Genomic DNA, 21,330 nt, shown 5'->3' on the forward strand with positions numbered 1-21,330 from the left:
CAAATTTCCTTAAATGAATTGTGAAGTTGCATATCAAGCATCAGTCAAGGGAAACAAAAACAGGAGCAAGGGAGAAGCTTTTCACTTTAAAACTTTGTTTCAGAATTCAGAAAGTCATTGTAACAGTATTTACACTTTACAATAGTACATAGCCTAGCGGCGAACAAAGATGTAGTAAAACATTTTAAATACATCTTTTGCACAAATCATTCTTACAAGTATAACAGATACTGAGAGTTGCAAGGGTAAAAAAAAAAAATCAACACAATTACTCTTCAGAAAGACTACTTGGCAGAAAAAGTGCGTTGATTAAAACTTAACTCGGGACTTTTTCCACAAAACAAACTGTATCCTCTACATGCTAAGTTTAACAATTTCGTGACATTGTGCTAAACTACAAATATTTATGAAAAAAAATCTGAAGTTAATCATGAATACATTTTAAAAGTAGATATGACATGCCTTTTTAAAATCAAAGATACAAAATGTTTCCTTATTTTAAGGATTTTAAAAAAAGGCTGCATGTATTGTACCACACTTGGTGTACAATAAACTGGTAATGCACATAAAAAGGAGCTGGATGAAATGCATCAAATGCCTCTCACAGGTCCTCCAGAAACCACTGTGACACATTCAAACAATTGTCACACAAACTGAAACTCTTAGTGAGGCTTGCATACTAGAAGTTGGCAAAAATAAAAAAAACGTGGGGAGATCAGGGCACCATGGTGGGGTCTCAAGGTTCATCTTTTTCTCCAACAGTTCAAACCTTCACTTGCCTCTGAATATTTGTTCTAAAGTTTGAGGAAGAAACACGAAGTATGAGGAAAAACACCTGCGACTTCCACCCATGCACAATTTACATTCATCGCGTGGACGTGAACACTCAACAGTAAAAGTAAATCTCCTTGTGCCCTAGAACAGTTGTAGGAGAAACACAAGCTCAATCTAATTCCTGGAGCGCTACCAACATGTGATGCAAAAGGCAAAAAGGGGCAGGTGCCTAACAGATGGCAACCATCTCTGATAATTTCCAGCCTTCAACAGCAGAGATTGTTTGGCCCAAACAAGCAGAGCAAGATTCATCTGGCAAATCTAACACACTGGACACAAATGAATGCTAGTACACAACCCATACTGCACATAAACGTGCAGGAATTAATGGTGCTCTGCAGAACTCTGGGGTCTGATTGTCTTTTTCTACCTAACCACAAAGGGGGACAACACAAGAATGCTACAAGCAGAGAAAATCACATGGCACAGTATAAGCAACGCAGACCAAGAGTCATATTTGTGCCAATATATATATTTTTTAAAAAAGGAAAAGAAAAAAAAAAAAAGCATTTTGATACAAACTTAAAGCAAAATATTAACCAACCAGTTATCGGGAGACTATAGTAAGCGGTTGGGTCAAGCCAACGCAGATTGCCAAGTGTGTCAAGCACCTCTACCCTGCACGACCGTCCTGTCACACTGGTGAAAATGTTCAGCAGAAACAGTGTCCATGTACTGTACAGGCATACAGGGTGGTCAGCGAGGCTGACAGAGAAAAGCATGTTGCTGGTGCCATATGTGGCTGGTTGAGGTTGTGACCGGATGTCAGGAGACACTGGCCGTGCTACATTGTCATTATGCTATTGATAGCCATCAAATTGCAGTTTACAACTGAAAGACTGGCTGTGATTGAGTCAGAAAACTAGTAAAAGACAATACTGATTGACCAATCAAATACTGTAATGTTGACACATATCACTTAAAACACAAATGCCCTCAAGCCTTACAGTATGTCAGATTTACATGTCTTATACCTATTCTAAAAAGAGACTCAGTCCATAGTGAGGTCAAGCCTTTGATTTGAGTCTGAGGACATACTCTGCTCAGTTCTATTTACCAACTTGACCGTTAATTTTTTTTTTTTTTTATAATACCGCTTTCAAAACACTTCATTGATAAAACACCTGGAAACACTCATTTAAAACAAAAACAAACATTGGTTTACCTAAACAAAAGGAACAATACAACCTTGATTCACCTACAGCGGAATGCATAAGATTGAAAAGGCTACAAAGTTTGCCAACCACTAAATTACAGAGTTTGTGTGAGTGGCAAAGAGTAAACACAAACGCAGATTGATTTACAAGCCAGTCTTTCCTGCGGAGACTGAAGTGTCAACAGCTTCAGCACCAGGGGTGGGTTTGGGTTCAACGCCTCAGGTTAGAGTTCTTAACAGGTGGTGTTTTAGAGCCACTAAGCAAGCACCAAAAACGCTGATTTAGTGTGGAGACAACAGCCCACTCCACAGCTGGAGAGTCCATCAAAAAGTGGACTTCTAAGTGTATCTTTACATGTGTACATATATAAAATTTCACCTAGTTATTTCAAAACAATTTTCTTCTGAAGTGTTTTTTTTCCCCCAAAGCAACAGTGGGGTTTAAAAAACAAAAACAAAAAAAATTAAGCAATGGTAACATTGTTTTAAGCGGCTTTTTACAAATATGGTTTTCAGTCCTTCCTTGCTAAACCCATCTGAGACAATGGAGTTCAGTCAGGAGGCAACATGTCATGAAGACGAAACCTCTCCCGAACATGCGGCCGCACATCCTCATCCTGTTGAAAAAGTAGCAACGTGAGAAAAGGCAGAATAGACTCACAAAAACTCAAATATAAGCTTACTGGCAGATTAAACAACAATGCAAGACATCATACCATCTCAACCAGCTTCTCAAGGAAGGGCACCAACTTCAGCAGCTCATTGTCATTCCTGTCCATGAACCAGCTCTCGATGGGAATTCCATTGGACAACTGAGTGTAAAAATGGTTTAAAATAAAAATCTTCACTGTGCTTGTGCCATGTCATGTGTAATGCTGTGAGAAACTAATGGGAGCCCAAGGAATAGTTTTATATTGTGTAAAAGGTGGATAATCTAGTTAAAATCTGTCACAATGCATCTGATTTAGTCTGCCTGCCGTATGATAGCATAAGAATTGCAAATTGACAAAGAACACCACATCTGCAATCCTCTTAGTAGTGATGGGACAAACAACACGGGTGCGTCAGCACTGTGCCGAGCACACAAGAGAAAAACCCCGTATTGGTAAGTGTATCGCTTTAAGAAAAAAAAGTCATGTGACCGACACAGGAAGTGTGTCACTTGGATGTGCCGTGGCAAATTGTGTTTATAAAGAGACACAAACTGTCGACGTGCACATTTGTTGGATGGAGTTTTGCTGTTGGATTTTTGCTTGCTCTCACCCTGTTACACTGACTTCATGGATCATTCCAAGAAGTTTTTCCCAGTCTGGAATAATTTTGATGCCAAATAAGGGCAATCTTTTTCTCCTTCGGGTATTGTTTACTGTCTTTTTTTTTTTTTTTTTATTAAATATGTTTGTGCTTTTTTCTGGTAAGAGGTTTGAATTGTTTTCAGAAAAAAATACTTTTTATTTTATTCTAGGTGACGTGTCGGCTCTGCGCCACAGAGCTATCCTACGTCAATAAGAGAACTTCAATGGCTGAGGCATTATAGAGCTCGGATGGCAATGAAGAATTGGCAGATACTCATGTGAGTACCCCAGGTATGTTGAAATTCTCACAAAAAAAATTCTAATTTTCAAAAATATTTTATTACACACAAAAGGCTTCGTGTGACTAATATTGTTTGTAAAAATTAGTCCTTTAATAAGCTTTTAACAAAATATTTCCTTTTGGCTTGCAGCCTTGCAGTTCGTAACAAGCAAGCAGTGGATGAGGCTGTGGTCAACATGATCAAAGACTGCCAACCACTCACCATTGTTGAAAATGAGGGATTCAGGGAAAGCATCAACTCGCACTTAAATATTTATGCTCACCATCTTCATCTGTACCCTGTGAAATAGTTTTTTCTAAAGGCAGGGGAACTGGTGTCTAAGGAGAAATCCCCTTGGAGCAAAGACACTTTAAAAAATAAATAAATAAATTTGTTCTCAATAAAAATGCATAAATGAATTTTTAGTCTTATTTTGTATGATTGACCACTTAAGTTAACAAAATTCCATAAGTTAAAAATTTTAATTTTATTCGACAAATTTGCTATATGTTACATACAAACTCATTTTAGCATTTACACAAACAAGGTTGTGTCGGTCCATTGTGGTAAAGAAGTAGCTAAGCCGAAAGGCGAAGCGCTCAATTTACCAGTCGAGCCATGTTCCTACCCTCACCTATGGTCACGAGCTGTGGGTCGTGACCGAAAGAACAAGATCCCGGGCACAAGCGGCCGAAATTAGTTTCCTCCAGTAGGGTGAGAAGCTCGGTTATCCGGGAGGATCTCAGAGTAGAGCCGCTGCTCCTCCACATTGAGAGGAGCCAGATGAGGTGGCTGGGGCATCTGATTCGGATGCCTCCCGGGCGCCTCCCTGGTGAGGTGTTCCGTGCACCTCCCACCGGGAGGAGACCCCGGGGACGACCCAGGACACGCTGGCGAGACTACGTCTTTCGGCTGGCCTGGGAACGCCTCGGGATCCCCCGAAAGAGCGAAGTCTGGGCGTCCCTGGTAAAGCTATTGCCCCCGCGACCCGACCTCGGATAAGTGGTAGAAAATGGATGGATGGAGGTTTTAAGCAAATTTTAAACTTCTCATAAACAACTCAGCAAACAAATTAAGTAAATTAAATTATACGATGAGATCATATTTGAAGTAAAGGACAAGCGATTAAATATTTCACACGCTAACGTTGGGTTTGCAGCATGTAAGCATGTCATATTTTCATTTTGTTTACCTGCAATGATTTTAGAACTACTGGAGGGGTCACTATTGAGTGACCAACAGTGTCATTACAGTACCAACACAGTTAGTGTAGTGTCAATACACTCCTTGAGGTATCATCCCATCACTACCTCTTAGTTCTAAGGTCATGCTATTTTCAAATCTGTGCAAAACAGGGGTAATTGGACCATCTTATAACAGTTCCTTTTTGGATGATGTCAAACAAATGTAGTAATATTTGACAAAGTAAAATCATCACTTTGGGAACGCTGGATTTAGATCCAATTAACAAATGACTTCTGTGACTATCAAAACTAAATTAGTCACAGAGAGGGGAATGCAGGGATGTGTCTGACAGCCAGGATGGAGACTTGGAGCCATTACTGCAGTTTGAGGGCGTTTATTGGACTCTTGCAATAAAACATACATTTTATGAAGATGTATTTGCAGTAATGGGATTGAGTATGATGTTAAGCCTAAAAATGTGTTTCTCTGGTCACCTGGTATGCAAAGGCTTGTGGTGAATTGTCAATGATGATGGTCTTTGACAGATCTCTGCCGAGAATGTTGAGATCCTTGATGTAGTTTCCTTGGACACAGACACAATGCTCCCGAAACAACCTGTGTCTACAGTTACAGTTAGGAATGAGGAAAGAGGGATATTTACATGGTCAGACAATAAATCATTCCAAAAAAAATGCAACCACACTGCCACAGGCCATACCTCACTAACTGCTTCTTAGGGTCTAAGATGTTGAGCAGTTTGTCCGCATACACCTTTTTAGAGGCTGTAAAAAGGATGATCTAGAAGAAGGCAATGGGGGGGAACAATTGTATCAAATCCAATAAAGGTAGGACAACATAAGTGTAATAGCCAAGCTATATTTACCTCATAGATTTGAGACATGCGTTCCAAAAACTCTCTAAAAAATGGTCTCAAGCGCACATATACCTGCAAATGACGAGAAATACTTCAAACCATCACGTGTGCAACATTGTGACAATTAACTACACAGTTAAGCTTGTAGGTCAGGATTAATCTTCCATGATATGCTTCGTTTGTCTTTGGAGGCACAGTATACATATCTAGGTGAGTGACAAACAAAAGAAGCCTATCTGAAGAAATCTTTCCAAATGTGGATTCATCCCCCCCCCCCCGAATAGGGCATCAGTTACCTGGTAAATGACATCCTGAAAGAGTACAGGGAAGGTAAGGGCTGCATCCTCCAGCTCATTTAAACTGCAGTGAACCAGTGTTTCATCCTTGAAGACATCAAATAATAAAAAACTTTAAAAAAAAAAAAACAACTACCTAAATATATTGTTGAATAATCCTGTCTTGCATTTTGTAACTGACCAGATCAAGGACAAGAGAGAATTCAGGTGTGCTACGAGTCTTCAGTGGAAGGGCTGGTTTCCGAGTGAGCTGCTCTTCTGTTAATGGAGGGACATGCTTGATGAAGAAATACCTGACGAGAAAGACATGAAACATGTCACACACAACAAACTAGTTCAAGTTCAACCACAACAAGAGCAGAAGAAATTATAAATTTAGTCTCACTGATTGCCAAATAAAGGGAACTCTGACACCTATGAAAACCTGCTCAAGTCAAATGGAAATCAAAGGGACTACAATCAGAAAAGGTGTCAAATAATTATGTAGTTAACATTTTCATTATTTGCATTAAGAGGCTTTTACATTTTTTACGTTTTACTGATTAAGAACTTCCATCACCAGACATGCCAACACCAGGGGGATCACCGGGCTCCCGCAGAGAATGTTTTTGATTTTAACATAAATTACATAATCTAGAAGACTCTGAAGAGTAAAATAAGGCAAAATAAATTTTCTTCACGCAGAAAAACACCGCTCAAGTACATGTTGATGTACAAATTTAGGATTAAAATTAAATTTGCCTCATTGCTTTTTTTATTGTGGCCCCCATCTTGAGCTAGGCCCATCTCCACCTGCACCTGATGCCTGCTTCAAGCTATGCCACATGAATAGCATCCTCCTCTTTAAGCACTCTCATTCTGGAAAAGAATTGACTACAATCAGTCTGTTTCCCTTCATTTTTCACTATTACCAACTTCAAAGGCTAATCCCAAATGCATCATCCAGGAAAATATTAAATACAATATTTTTCTGTTTTTATTGGCCATTGCTAAATTTGAAGTTAGTTAATTCTGCCTTTTGATATAATCCCTAACATCGCTCTGTCGCTTAATACATTTAATTGGATAAATGTAGGCGCGTTTCCTAATTAATACAAGATGTACGAGTTGATCAACTCTTGTCGCTGAAGTTACGTGTGCGTCACTGTTCTACTGGCATCACAACCAGGGCCACGACCCACAGCACCTCAACGCAAAAATACAAAAGACCAGTGCAACAAATACGACACTGGCTGATCTGATGAGCAAAAATGTTGCTTAAACGTAAGAGTAGCAAGAGAGGATGACCACTCCAGAGGTGGGTGGAGTAGCCAAATATTGTACTCAAGTAAGAATACTGTTACTTGACAATAATGTGACTCAAGTAGAAGTAATCCTCCAAAAATTACTAGTAGAAAGTACACAGTGAAATAATTACTCAAGTACTGAGCAAATAGTGAGTAACTTCTGATTTTTTTAACCACAGCATCAACAAAAAAATAATTTTTTAAATTACAAAATAAAATGCAAATTCTGATTGTGTGTGTGTGTGGACGTGTGTGTGTTTGCACAGTCAAAACATCTGCAATTTACTGCACGGTGTTTTCTCAAGTTATAAGTGAGCTGAACTATCCACGTTTGGACAGACAGCGCCAGACAAATACTACAATACATGCAAGCTGTTGTTTTTGTTCGTCTAAATGTAAACACGACGAGTTGCGCACCGTTGCCTTCATGGTAATGACTACCTTCACAACATGGCCGGCACGTAGGCACGACAATCAGCCGGACGCGTGAGTTCGCATCATTCATTCTCGCGGGTGCCTATATTCCGCCTCAAGCTAACACGAACGCCGCACTGCTAACGCTCGCCGAACAAGTCAACGAAATTGAAAAAAAAACACCCGGACTCACCCCTCATTATTCTCGGGGACTTTAACAAAGTTAACTCAACCACAAACTACTTAAATATTAGCAGCACATCGAGTGTCCTACCAGGGAAAATAACATTTTAGACCACTGCTATACTACGCTAAAAAACACATACCACAACTTTGTGCACCACTGGGCTCGTCTGATCACTGCTTAATTCACTTAACGACGTACAGGCAAGAACTTAAATGCGTGAAGCTTACAGTGAAAACAGTGAAGAAGTGGACCAATGAAGCAAAGATGGAACTTCAAAGCCGTTTAGACTGCACAGACTGCAGTGTCTTTGAAAATTCAGCTGGCAGCCTGGATGAATATCCAGACACTGTCACATCCTATGTCAGTTTCTGTGAAGATGTGTCTGTACCAACAAAGTCATTTCGCACATTGAACAATAACAAGCCGTGGTTCACTGACAAACTTAAGCAGCTTCGCCAAGCTAAGGAGGACGCATATCAAAGCGGGGACAGGCCCCTGTATAATCGAGCGAGAAACCAGCTGACTAAAGAAATTAACATTGCAAAGAGGAACTATGCAGCAACGTTGGAAAAACAGTATAGCGCTAACGACTCTAAATCGGTCTGGCATGCATTCCAATCGCTGACAAATTACAAGCGACGATCCCCCCAAGCTGAGAACAATAGCACACTAGCCAACGACTTGAATACCTTCTACTGCAGACTTGAATACCTTCTACTGCTTTTCTCTCTCTACACGAACGACTGCACCTCAACGCACCCGGCTGACAAACTCCTGAAGTTTGCAGATTACACCACTGTCATCGGCCTCATGAAGGACGGTGACGAGTCTGCATATCGACAGGAAGTGGAGCGGCTGGAGCTGTGGTGCGCCCGACACAACCTGAAGCTGAACACGCTCAAGACTGCAGAGATGATCGTGGACTTCAGGAGGCATCCTTCGCCATAACTGCCCCTCACGCTGTCCAGCTGCCTTGTGTCAACCGTCGAGACCTTCAGGTTCCTGGGAATTACAGTCTCTCAGGACCTGAAGTGGGCGATCAACATCAACTCCGTCCTCAAAAAGGCCCAGCAGAGGATGTACTCCCTGCGGCTTGTGAGAAAGTATGGCCTGCCACAGGAGCTGCTGAGGCAGTTCTACACAGCTGTCATCGAATCAGTCCTGTGTTCTTCCATCAGAGTCTGGTTTGGTGCTGCTACAAAAAAGGACAAACTCCGACTGCAACGGACAATCAAAACTGCTGAAAGGATTGTCGGTCCCCCTCTACCCACCCTTGAGGATTTCCACGCTGCCAGAACTAAGACAAGAGCGTGCAAAATCCTCTCGGACCCTCCGCATCCCGTTCACCACCTCTTCCAGCTCCTTCCCTCAGGTAGGCCCTACCGATCAATGCAAACTAGAACTAACAGACATTCCAAAAACTTCTTCCCTCTTGCAATCAACTTCTTAAACACCTAACCTAAAATTCCATTGCAACATGCTGGCAATTTTTTGTCTTGAGTTTGTTGTCACATTTCTGTCGGGCCAATTATATATTGCTCCTGCACTCACTGTAGTCGTCTCACCACGCTGCACTATTTGCGTATCTGTTGTTGACCAATACTGGCCACTCATGCCAGAGTAGCATCTGCCTCATTTGCACACTGACTGAGGAGTATCTGCAACATTTGCACAATCAACATTGTCCCAGACTATCGTACTACTCGCTTGAAGTCTCGCCGCCCTTTGCACAATGGTCATTGCACCAGACTATTGTAATATTAGTCATTCGAACTGCTCTAAGTGCTAGAGGACTCTGCATCTTTTGCACAATTGTCCCCCCCCAAAAAGTACTGGCATTACCAGATAACTAGCAAACCTTTATTGCTCAGTGACTGTTTTTGTCAATGTCTTTATGTTCTCTGTCAATTGACTGTCTTTTGTCATACTAGAGCGGCTCCAATTACCGGAAACAAATTCCTTGTGTGCTTTTTGGACATACTTGGCAAATAAAGATGATTCTGATCAAACAGTTCAAGGTTTTATTGCAATGCTTCGGGATAAACAATATTTTTTGTCATCTTATTCTCTGCCAGTATACACAAATCATTAGATCTGCCAACCCTTGATCAACCAACATAAAACTGACCATGAGAAAAACATGGAGAACGCAAATCCAATCCAGCAACTTTCAGACACTGACCTTGTGACTTCTTGATACTCATTGCAAAACAAATTGATATTGGAAACTGAAGCCTTCTGAATTGAACTGGTAAATCATTATAAAATCGTATTCGGGATAGAAATGCTGTCTCACCTTTAGAAGCACCTGTGATTATAATAGCTTCAAACATGTTAGGCAACATCTATATACTTAAAGCTCAGACTTTGTGTGTCCGTTTTCAGGGAGCTTTCTGGAGTGGGAACGTTTCCTTGCACGTTTTTGAGCGTTCCTGCACGTTTTGCAATAAGCCTCCATTAAAGCCTCTTTATACTCCCGTGGTCGACAACGCCCGCATTGCATCACGTGACCCCAATAATTGGCCCGCGTGGCCCCCTGTGTCGTTTGACGCGCGCACGGCAAAAATTGTTGCTGCGCGTAGAATGCCACGGAGATCATCTCATCGTTATAGGCTCGTTTTAGTTGCATCCTGTGAAATAATCAGCGTTCCTCCCGGTTCCACATAGCACCTACGGCGCCGCCTTCTCGATCGATTTTGCAGCACAATTAAACGTGTCATCTAGGTCCATTTGTTCTAGCAGACTCTGTTCCACGGTCGCCATTGTTGTTGCTTGTTATGAAAAGGAAAGTAAAAACAGCTACCGGAAATGGCCCAAAAAATACAGAGGAAACTCCACCCTGTAGCGTCCTAGCCAATACCAGCTGTAGCGACACCCCTGACTTGGAGGAGAACTGCAGCACGCTTTCAAAACAGCGCGCGTGGGTTGCGCTCGAGTGTAAAGCTAATCTGCATGCGGGATAGCTGTAGCGACCGCGCCGACGTCACTGCGGCTATCCCGCTGTCCGCGAGAGTATAAAGAAGCCTCTATATAGTACATGTTTCTGCATGTTTTTACATGTCCTTGGTCGCATGTAATAGTAATAATTATGTGTCATATGTATTACTATACTTTGAGCTTTATGTATATACATGGAAGCCCAATAGAGGACGTTGCTTGAGGTCATGTGACTTTCTTGTGTCGTTTGATTGGTGAGCAAGGAGCGCCAATGCGGACGTCTAAGTCGTAGTCTTGCTCATGAAATAGTTGATAAATAAGCAATAATTGATAAAAGTAGCGACTGACATTTAGATCGGTGTAATGGAGTAAAGGTATTTATTTCTTAACAGCAGAAGCGGCGGAAGTGTTTTTTCCGGTCTCGTCAACTCCTGTGATTTATCCAAAGCCGGTCTCGAGCGCACAGGTGGAACCTCAGGCCGATGCGCCAGCATATTAGTCCGCCGCGGAGTAATATTCACAATTAGATCTGTGTGTGGATGGTGGAATGGATCTAGCCGCCAGCGCTGGAGTAGTACGAAACAGTCTATGACGACAGCGACCCTCCCCCCCTCCAACAGAAAAAACTCAGCGGATCTGTACGATTCACGGAAATGGCCTATTTTGAGTTCAAAACGGCGAATTTCGCCGAAAGGCGACTGATTTGCATTCATGCATCACAAGTATTGGAAGGGTTCTTTGACATTTCCTTAACAGATAAGGGAATGGCCTCTTATGCTCGTGGCTTTGTTATCTCGAGTAAAGATTTGAATATTGAAGAAAATGTAATATGTTCAAATACGTTGGAGGGTAGCGCATCTGTAAAAACGAGCCTGGAACACAGGAGTCATGGTTGGAATCCCACTGCAGAATAAAATAAATTGCAACTACCGTCAATGTGCCCTTGAGAAAGGCACTTAAACCCCCTACAGCACCTCAACTGACTTCTCTGCTTGCAAGCCTCTATGTTTGGTCTGGTTGTGTGTGGTGTGTAATGTAACATACAGCTGAGTGTAAACTGAATTGTCCTAGAGGGACTGAAAAATATATTAAAATGGTACCTGAAACACTGCAGTCGTTTGCAGAAACTGAACCAACTTCCAACCCGATTTGTACTGACATTCTGGCCAGAGACCGCTGGAAGTCCATTAACAAATATTGACAACTAGAACTTTCACTCACGGGTCAAAGACTTCCCAGTCTTCTTCATAGGATGCTTCTGGTGGTACTGCAGTATGAGAAGGGTTCATGTATGCCATATCAGGAATGGAGCCTGGAGCTGGAACAATAACAAAAGTCAAATCATTTAATTTAACTGAAAGGAGATCTCAGCACACAAAAACAGCCACTGAATAATTATCTGATTTCTGTCTGTAAAGCTCAGTGATATACCAGTGAGGGGTGGAAGGTCTGCATCAGTCTCTCCCTGCTCTGCTATAGGGTATGCATCAGGGATGTGAGGAGGTCGCAGAGGCGGTAGCTGGGATACACTCGAGTAGAAGTTAGTGGTGGTACATAGTTCCTGTGTAAATGTGGCTGTGCTGGTGGGTGTTTCTACAGTTTGTTCAATTTCCAGCTGTTTGACTATTTCCTCAGCCGCCAATGCCGGGTCTGGAGAGTCCGATCCAGACGAGGCTGTGCAGATGAAGGAAAAGCATTTTAATGACTTCTGTATTCTGGGACAAAGAAAATAGTTTTCATTTGAGTTCTGATCTACAATCATCCATGAATTGATTTCAACAACAATTTGAATGATGCCTGTGACCATAAAGGCCTACCATTTTTAGTTGGTGAGAAGAAGTTAAAAACAGGAGAGAAGATGGTCCCAAGAAGAGTTGTCCTAGGAGGGCTTGTGGGCACCTCAGCAGCCGTCGTCTCCCCCAGACTCCCATTGGGCTTTTCCTTACTCCTGTTATGATTGGTTGCCACTGCAGAGCAATATAATTCAGACATCATTTAACAAAGTACAAGAGTACTAGTAGTTGTAGTAAAAACACATTTTAAGTATAACTTTTTTTTGTTCCACTCACATCCATTGACGGAGCCTTTTCTGCCAACCCTATGGGCAGGGTTGCTGTCTGGAGTTGAGGTGATCAGGTTGTTGTCCACATCACAGTGAAGACGCGCCTTCTTGGCTGGGCTTTCCTGCTGCACCTTAACACATTAAGAAAGTCAGGTGGACAGAGCTACCAACCTAGAAAATTCACAATTTGTCCAAATTTGTCAATTTCCATATTTTCAGAATTTTGTCGAACATTTTCGTGCAATAGTCAATCATAATCATTAATAAATTATTCAAACATGCAAACACTAAAGGCATGAAAGAGGTGACAAAAAACATTGTGTGGGGGGGGGTGATCCCCCGGGCCCCTGCAGAGAATTGTTTTGAACATAACTTAAGCAACCTGGAAAACTGATGACTACAATAAGGCAAAATACATTTACTTCACAGAGAAAAACATTTATTTACACCGCTCATGCTTTTTGGTTTTGGCCTCCAACTTGAGCCAGGCTCATCTCCACCTGCACCTGATGCCTGCTTCAAGCTGTGCCACATGAATAGCATCCTCCTCTAGAAGCACTCTCATTCTGGAAAATAATTGACTAAAATCATTGTCTGTTTCACTTAATTTGTCACTATTTCCAACTTCAAAGGTTAATCCCATATGCATCTAGGCACGTTTCCTAATTAATATGAAATGTACTAGCGGATCAACTCTTGTCGCCGATGTTACGCGTGCTTTGCGGTTCCGCTGGGACCACAACCAGGGCCAAGACCCGCAGCACCTCAATACGAAAATACAAAAGACCACTGCAACAAATACGACATGGACTGATCTGAGGAGCAAAAATGTTGCTTAAACGTAAGAGAAGCAACAGAGTATGTCTGCTCCAGAGGTGCGTAGAGTAGTCAAATATAGTACTCAAGTAAGAGTACTTTTATTTGACAATAATGTGACGAGTAAAAAGTAGTCCTCCAAAAAATTGAGTAAACAAGTTACCCGATATAAAATTGTTATATTCCCGTATTTTCATGACCATAAGACGCACTTAAAAGTCTTAAATTTTCCCCAAAATGAACGGGGCACCTTATAATGCGGCTCGCCTTGTGTGCACAGAGTTCCAACATCTATAAATGTTGTTGTGTGATGAGCGCTCCGTTTGACTTGGAGGATTTCCTGCCGACACACTGCTTATACAGAGGAAAAGCGGACGTGGCTGGGGACAGCATGCGGACATAAAGGGGAAAGGGTGCGCGTGAAGGAGGACGCTAAAGCCATGCCCCGAGTAGGTATATAGCGCCGGGGTGTGCATTGTGCAAAACAAGATCAGTTTCGCTAAGGACCCCCGAAAATGGCATCTATGAAGAGACACGCTTACGGAGCACAGTTTAAGCTGTCAGTTACGTTTACAGTTGACAGTTTAAGTTGTCAGTTACACGGAGGAACATGGGAATCGAGCAGCCGCGAGAGAATTCAAGATAAACGAATACATGGTTCGCAAGTGAAGGAAGCAGGAAAACGAGCTTCGCCAAGTCAAGACGAAGAAGCAGAGTTTCCACGGAAACAAGGCGAGGTGCCCTGAGTTGGAAGACCAACTCGAGCAATGGATTAATGAGCAAAGAACAGCCAGGAGAAGAGTCTCTACAGTCACCATTCGACTGAGGGCAATAACGCTTGCAGAAGAAATAAAAATCGAACATTTTCAAGGAGGTCCGTCTTGGTGCTTTCGTTTTATGAAACGGCGGCATTTATCCATCAAGGACTACCGTGGCGCAGCAACTTCCGGCAGATTACAAGGAAAAGCTGGCCATCTTCCGCTCAGACTGCAGTAAAAAGATTGCCGACAAACAAATCCAGCCCAACCACATCAACATGGACGAGGTGCCGCTCACTTTCGACATCCCAGTGAAGCACGCTGTTGAGAAGAAGGGGACCAGCACGGTAGCGATACGCACAACGGGGCACGAGAAGTCGGCTTTTACTGTTGTGCTTGGTTGCCATGGTAATGGACAGAAACTGCCACCTATGGTCATTTTTAAGAGGAAGACTCTGGCGAAAGAAAAGTTTCCAGCCGAAGTCATCGTTAAGGCCAATCAAAAGGGCTGGATGGACGAGGAGAAAATGAGAGTGGCTGAGTGAGGTGTACGTAAAGACACCAGATGTTTTTTTCCACGCGTCACCGTCCCTGTTGATCTGTGACTCCATGCGCGCCCATCTCACAGCCGCTGTGAAAATCAAGTGCAGCCAATGAACTCAGAGCTTGCTATCATTCCGGGAGGCTTGACTAAGGAACTCCAACCGCTGGACATCGGTGTAAACAGGGCATTTAAAGTAAAGTTGCGAGCGGCGAGGCAGCGATGGATGACAGATGGCGAACACAGCTTTATTAAGACTGGGAGGCAACGCCGGGCGAGTTACGCCACCATATGGGAATGGATTGTGGATGCTTGGTCTAAGGTATCTGCTTTGACTGATGTCCAAGCTTTCGTGAAAGCCGGCATCATTGCTGAACAGCCCCCCGGCAACGAGACTGACTGACAATGACGAGAGGGAACCCGGCGTGTTTGTTGGGGAACTTGGCCAGCTGGTCATTTCGGATACTGAAGATGAGGACTGTGATGGATTTGTGGCTGAGGATTGACAAAAAATAACGTGAGTACATTGTTAAATACTTAAATAAAGTACAACCGAACTCAGTTTTGCTCCCGCTGCCTTTTTAAAAACATTGTTTTAGCGTGCATGCATGCTACCATGTTTTACCATGTCTGCGCCCAATAATACGGTGCCTTATGTAGGTGTTAACTACAGAAATAGACCCTGGAACTGAGACTGCGCCTTTTAATACGGTGCGCCCTATGGTCGTGAAAATACGCTACTTGGAAACAGAAAACATCAAATGCATTAGGGGCGCACGATAACCGTTTTTTCCAGGGATAACATGTTGCTTCTCCAAACGGATACCGGATATACTTATAGTTTTTTAATGGTTTATATCAGGGGTCTTCAACAATCTCAAGGCCAAGGACCCCCAAACTGATGGAAAGCTGGAGCTGGGACCCCCTACTTATGTATAATGTATATAATTGTATTATATATTAAACTCATCCTATATTACATTGCCTTTTTATTGTCACAAACAAGTACCATGAGACTGAGATGAAATGTCATGTATAAATGTACTTCGTTATTCTGTAATCAGTAACATTCATATAATACACAGGTTAGAAGATTTTATTTTGAAATGCCATGTATAAATTGGGCTTTACACGATCATGATTTATGGGGCCAATCACCGATCAGCGAGTTTAAAAACAAAAAAAAAAACGATAACCGCTCAGATCACAAGATGGAGGAATGTGTCTATTTAAATGAGCTGTTTATACAGGTTAAAATGTTTAATTTTAAACAACAGAAGAACAGGCGATCGTTAATGTGCATTTAAAGACATTTGTGGTTGGGCGAAAAGTCCAGGGGGCTGGGGCTGAGCAATAAGCCCCAAGGACAAAGGAGGGATGTTATGTTGCTCCATTTGTAGATCTATTTTTTTGTCCAATAAGCAAATGCTGGAGAAGAAGATGGATAGGGGCGGCACTCTATAGGGATTAGCTTTTAGCTTAGTTGTTAGTCGAACCAGGCTACCGCATTTCTGCGTCTGATAAAGCTGCCTCCGCTTGCTTCTCTGTTGGCTTAGGCTGCTACAAGAGTCCGCTGCTTCGGGTCTTGTCAAGTGTTGCGCTCCGAGGGTACTAAAGGCTCACGAGTATTGTAGTCACAAACTCAAAGTCACTAGATGATCGCAATTTCAGCAAGTTTTGGCGATAATATGCTAATTTAATTTGGAAACTGGACCACAAAAATTGGTAAATGCAAACATTTCTGCCTAGAGGCAGAAAAAATAAAGCATATTTGCGCGGCCAAGAACCAATTTGTGCTGCCCGGAACCATTTGGCCACTGTTCATGTTTGCGGCACGGACATTTGTTGCAGATCGACGCACTGCTGGGCCTGTGAAAAACATTGCTATTGTCAGTGTAGTGTCTGTAAGTGATTTTTAAGACACTATTAGATGTGTAATGTACACATTACATGTATTTATAAGTGAGCTGAATGGTAATGTATTTTTATTTATTTATTTTTAAACTAAAATGGTAATCGTGCCAATGCTAATTGTGAATGTTAACCGTTTACCAAAGGCTAATTTTGTCGTCTTAAATTCTGCACAGTTTATACCATACACTCAGTATCAACATATGCGGTTTAAGGACAGAGGTCCAGCCCTCATAAATGAGAATGAATGAATTAATGTTAGTAGTAAAAGTATATTTTTTGGGGGGGTGGGTTCTCAAGGACTCGACGAAATATCTATATGATAATGATTCTAAAAAGATTTGATCGTGACAACCCTATTCCCAATAGTTAATGCATCCCTGAAACGCATCACAAATAAGTGTATTTGCAATAACCAATATTCACCATCTGAACCAGATCCATTTGTTTTCTTCCATTAAGTTCATTATTTTACAGTTAAGAATTTGTGCATCCTAATGTAATAGATAAACTCATTGCACACAGTGAAGCTCTGAAACTACTGTCGAGCACAGCTCACAAATTGAAAACCACTTTGACTCAACATAGATGCATGAATAATTGGGGGAAACTCTACAAAGCAATGTGGTGCCGTCTTGTAACATAAGCATGGACGGACGGACCATCTTAAATATACTGCTTGCTTTGTGCTGCTGCAATCGAGCATGGGTTTCAAGAGAAACATTATACTCTACCGAGTCAGCATGCCTTTGACTCGTGCCAATGATGAAAACCATGCTTCATAGAGTTTTACAAAGAAATACAATCATGCCACACTGTTAAAACTAAATATAATATTGAAAGGAGAGGGGCTACTTGAAGGGCTCTTACAATTGTCGTCAAGAACATATATCCTATTCACCTTAACAGTATTTCCTCTGATGAACTTTTTGATTGTTGACAGCAAGCCCCTCCCACCACTGGTAGGAGTGTCCTCTTCTACTTCTGAATGCCTTCTCTTGGTCCGAGATGGGCGCGTGGCCAGACTGGGGATCGGCTGCTGAGACGCCTTTCGCATTCTCAGCCTCATCGTTGTAGCAGTCACATGTAAAGCTGTTTCAGAAATAAGATGACCTCATAAGTCGAACAGGAAATGTGAACATAAGAGTGGGAATTACCAAAACTATAAAACTGTAGAGAGACTTGCTGCTTTAGCTGTTGTATATATTTTTTTATGCTGTGTGTACTATGGGGTTCTTCAGTGTACTCTTTTTTTTTTTTTTTTTTTTTTTAAATATGCTGCAAACAGAGATGGGCCAAACTGTGTTTCAATGTTTCTGCTATTCTATTACATTTAAAAAAAAAATAAAAAATGGCATAAGCAAACACTAACTTTTAAGTTAGACAAACACTTAGACTTAAAATAACCAAGAATAGGAGGGCGTATCTGTGTGTACTTTTGTAGGTCTGCTTCAGCTTACTGCAAACATCTGGATGTATTCAACATCCCATTTCACTTACATCACAGCAGCCGCAGCTGGCTTAGCTTTCAGTGGTACACTAAAAACAAATCACATTACAGGTTTCACTGTACACATTCATGATGATTTTGTACGGATTGGAACATTATTTTAATTTAAACAGTGCTGTACATTGAATTTGTGATTTCAGTCTTATCTGGGAAATATACACTTCTTGCTCACTATAACAGAGGCTCAAATTTCTTAGGCTCGTGAACATGGAAAACTTGTGACGGAGAACACAAATTGTAAGAAAAGCCCAGCCTCTTGCTTGCATAACAGCTGCAGATTGAAAATGTGTCTGGACATATCCAAAGGAAGTAGACCTAGCAATTCATAGAGAACAAATACTAAACGGTTAAAAAAAATAAAATAAAAATATTTAAAGAAATTCATCTACCACATCAACTTTTCATTTACATAAATGGCAAAAGCTGACTACCAACAGCGATTATTAGGATTGTCTATCCTTATGATTGACATTCCCATTATGTAAAGGTTTTTACCTACAAGTTCCAATGCATAAACTTTATAAAGTAATTAGATATGAACTAACAAGTCAAACTTGTCACAAAGATAGTTATTCTTCAATACATTGTATTTTTTGTGTGCAGAAGCTGTTTAGTGGGCTGCTTTTGCAAAATCAACTACATCTACCATTGCTCGATATAATGAGTAAATATGTATGGCTGCAGCCATCACCAATCTCGGCGATTCTGACGCGCAAGGATCATCATGCACATAGCTGTTGCTGGGGGCAAGCAAGCGAGCGGGAAATAGGAAAATGCATGCTTCAAACAGAGCTGGCTAGTTAGCCATGGTAACACCGACAGAGACGTTAAGGTCGTCTTAAAGCTACTCGATTTAGGAATGATACAGCTCTAGCGTGTATCTAACAATTCCAACAAAAAAATAAAAAATAAAAAACCGCAGACAAACCACCGAATCCCCACCATCGTCCTTTTTCATTTCAATTTCGATTGCCCAGCGAACCTCAGCGACTTGACAAACTACAGTCCAGCAAATCAGGTACATTTAGCATCAAAAGCACTAATTAGATTACGCATGTACGCGTTCGCCAGGGCAACATGCTACTCCTGTCATGCAGAGACAAACTTAGTCAGTATACATACTGGACGAGGTCATGACTAAAGGAAAACCCAAGGCTAATGTTAACCAGCTATAAGCGCTAGCAAGCCAATGCGGCATTGTGAGCTCATCTAACACCTACTTGGATATTAAAACATGCTTCAGCCAGTGACAACCTTTTTTTCCATTTTATTTACAAGTGTGACAATTGCGGTTGAGGCTGTCAAACATCTAAACTCGTTGCTCCTGGCGACACGAGCTATTTTATTTATCATCTCTAAACGCTACTGTTTCGTGTTTCAATAATGCAAACGACTGTATGGTCTTTTAATTGACGATGGAAGAAGATAGTGTTATTGTAGTGACCGAAAAACATGAATGGTAAATATGCCTGTTACCTGGCTAATGAACCAGCGAAGTTCAGCCGCGGAATGCATCTGCTCGCTCTCTCCACACAAGTTACGAAACATAACTGCAGGTCGTGACAACTATTCGCCTTTTCCACAACAACGTATTTACGTTATTTAATGTCTAACTAGATGTACATTTTTGTGTAAACGTTTGGAATTTTGTCACGGTAGCCAGAAATGAGCCGTATCCATCGAAGGCCGTCGTTAGCTTCCAGAAGCTATGGTACTTAGCTTAGCACAACTAGCATAGAACCAGCTTGGCTTCCTTGGGGGGGGGGGGGGGGGGGGGTGCTTCAGGCTAGCAGATGTGCACAGGCAGGAAGGGAAAATACTGAAGCTTGTCGTCAGCCAACATCACATTCGACACAAGGCAAATGGGGGCAATATGCCGAGGACGGCTACTTACTTGACGGTGATCCTCGGTTGTTCCAAATAAGCGCTCACGACCCGAGAGTCATCACAACAGAGCCAGCGCTTGTATTCGACATCTTATCTCCTCAATGGCCGTCTCCGAAATGACACACCGTTGTTAACGGGCGCCATTTCCCGCCTCTGCTCAGGCTCTGCGAGGTAAATACCCGTATGGACACAGACACGCCCCCTTACCTCTCAGAACGAACACCAGCAGCCAGTCGGCAGTGCAGCCAGGCAAGAGTCCTTGCATCATCAGCCTATACAGTAGCTACTCTATTTTTACTCAATACAAAAGCAACACTATAAAGAGCAACAATTCCAAGATTAGATCATTCCATAAGATGAATGCATTTTGATCATTTTTTTTTTAAACATTTACTGTCAAATCAACACCTGCATGTTTTGACTAAAACATTGCCACAAATTACATGAAACATACTACCTGTACAGAAAAAAAAAAAGGTATCAGTTCATATGCACTGTGCTACCATTGTACATTAGAGGTGCACATGACACTTTATTCAGGACGCTAAGGCCCCGGTACACATAATAGGACTTTTTTTGTCCCAATTTTGCCCCTTCCCGACCAAGGATGACAAATGTCACACAATTATTATTATTATTTTTTTTTTTTTACACGATTATCCTATAAAATTATCCTGTGGTCTGAGGTGTGTTAAGAGTGAATTTGTAGCTAATCAAGAAGCGACCCGAGTGTGGAACAAGGAAACGGCCATAAATAAAATGTCCTACCCGATGTTGTATTTTGTGTAAGTGGGTTCACCAAACGGCAAGACGCATTTTCAAGTGTTATTAGCATCACCACCATTTGACAACACAAGCCTTTGGTCCCTTCGGCAACAATCAAGAAACATCGGCACAATATATCCGGTTTTGTTTCTTCTTGGTTTTGTTTGATCATGTTTAATCACGCAAGATTTCTGTCTTGGTAGACTAGATTTGAGATTGATGGTGGAAGAGAATCTTTATGTGTGTGGTGTTGTGTTTTCAGATTATCTGACCACACACACACACACACACACTACACACTACACACACAATACAACCAAAACTTAAATGCCTGA

The 21,330-nt window shown here is 41.7% G+C and overlaps 1 protein-coding gene and 1 long non-coding RNA gene across 4 annotated transcripts; one reads left to right on the forward strand and one right to left on the reverse strand.

Moving 5' to 3' along the window:
* Positions 1–66: 66 nt before the first annotated feature.
* ctdspl2b (CTD (carboxy-terminal domain, RNA polymerase II, polypeptide A) small phosphatase like 2b) lies at positions 67–21,322 on the reverse strand. 3 transcript variants are annotated; one of them, XM_061759119.1, is made up of 14 exons: positions 20,238–21,322; positions 18,334–18,372; positions 17,735–17,925; positions 12,815–12,938; positions 12,563–12,712; positions 12,177–12,419; positions 11,967–12,063; positions 6,103–6,214; positions 5,922–6,008; positions 5,635–5,697; positions 5,470–5,549; positions 5,246–5,372; positions 2,707–2,802; positions 67–2,607 (listed from the first exon to the last, which is right to left on the reverse strand). In XM_061759119.1, exons 3-14 carry the CDS (start codon positions 17,900–17,902, stop codon positions 2,542–2,544), a joined length of 1,413 nt encoding a protein of 470 aa, XP_061615103.1. In that variant the 5' UTR covers positions 17,903–17,925; positions 18,334–18,372; positions 20,238–21,322; the 3' UTR covers positions 67–2,541. The 3 variants fall into 3 exon arrangements, with proteins under 3 accessions (XP_061615103.1, XP_061615112.1, XP_061615093.1); XM_061759128.1 differs by lacking the exon at positions 18,334–18,372 and having other exon boundaries at positions 12,815–12,932; XM_061759109.1 differs by lacking the exon at positions 18,334–18,372.
* On the forward strand, positions 3,207–3,968 carry LOC133470588 (uncharacterized). The gene is made up of 3 exons (XR_009786023.1): positions 3,207–3,346; positions 3,456–3,576; positions 3,717–3,968. It is a non-coding gene; the product is annotated as an uncharacterized LOC133470588 (long non-coding RNA).
* Positions 21,323–21,330: the final 8 nt, after the last annotated feature.

This window comes from Phyllopteryx taeniolatus, chromosome 2 (assembly GCF_024500385.1).
Source record: "Phyllopteryx taeniolatus isolate TA_2022b chromosome 2, UOR_Ptae_1.2, whole genome shotgun sequence".
Lineage (NCBI taxonomy): Eukaryota > Metazoa > Chordata > Actinopteri > Syngnathiformes > Syngnathidae > Phyllopteryx > Phyllopteryx taeniolatus.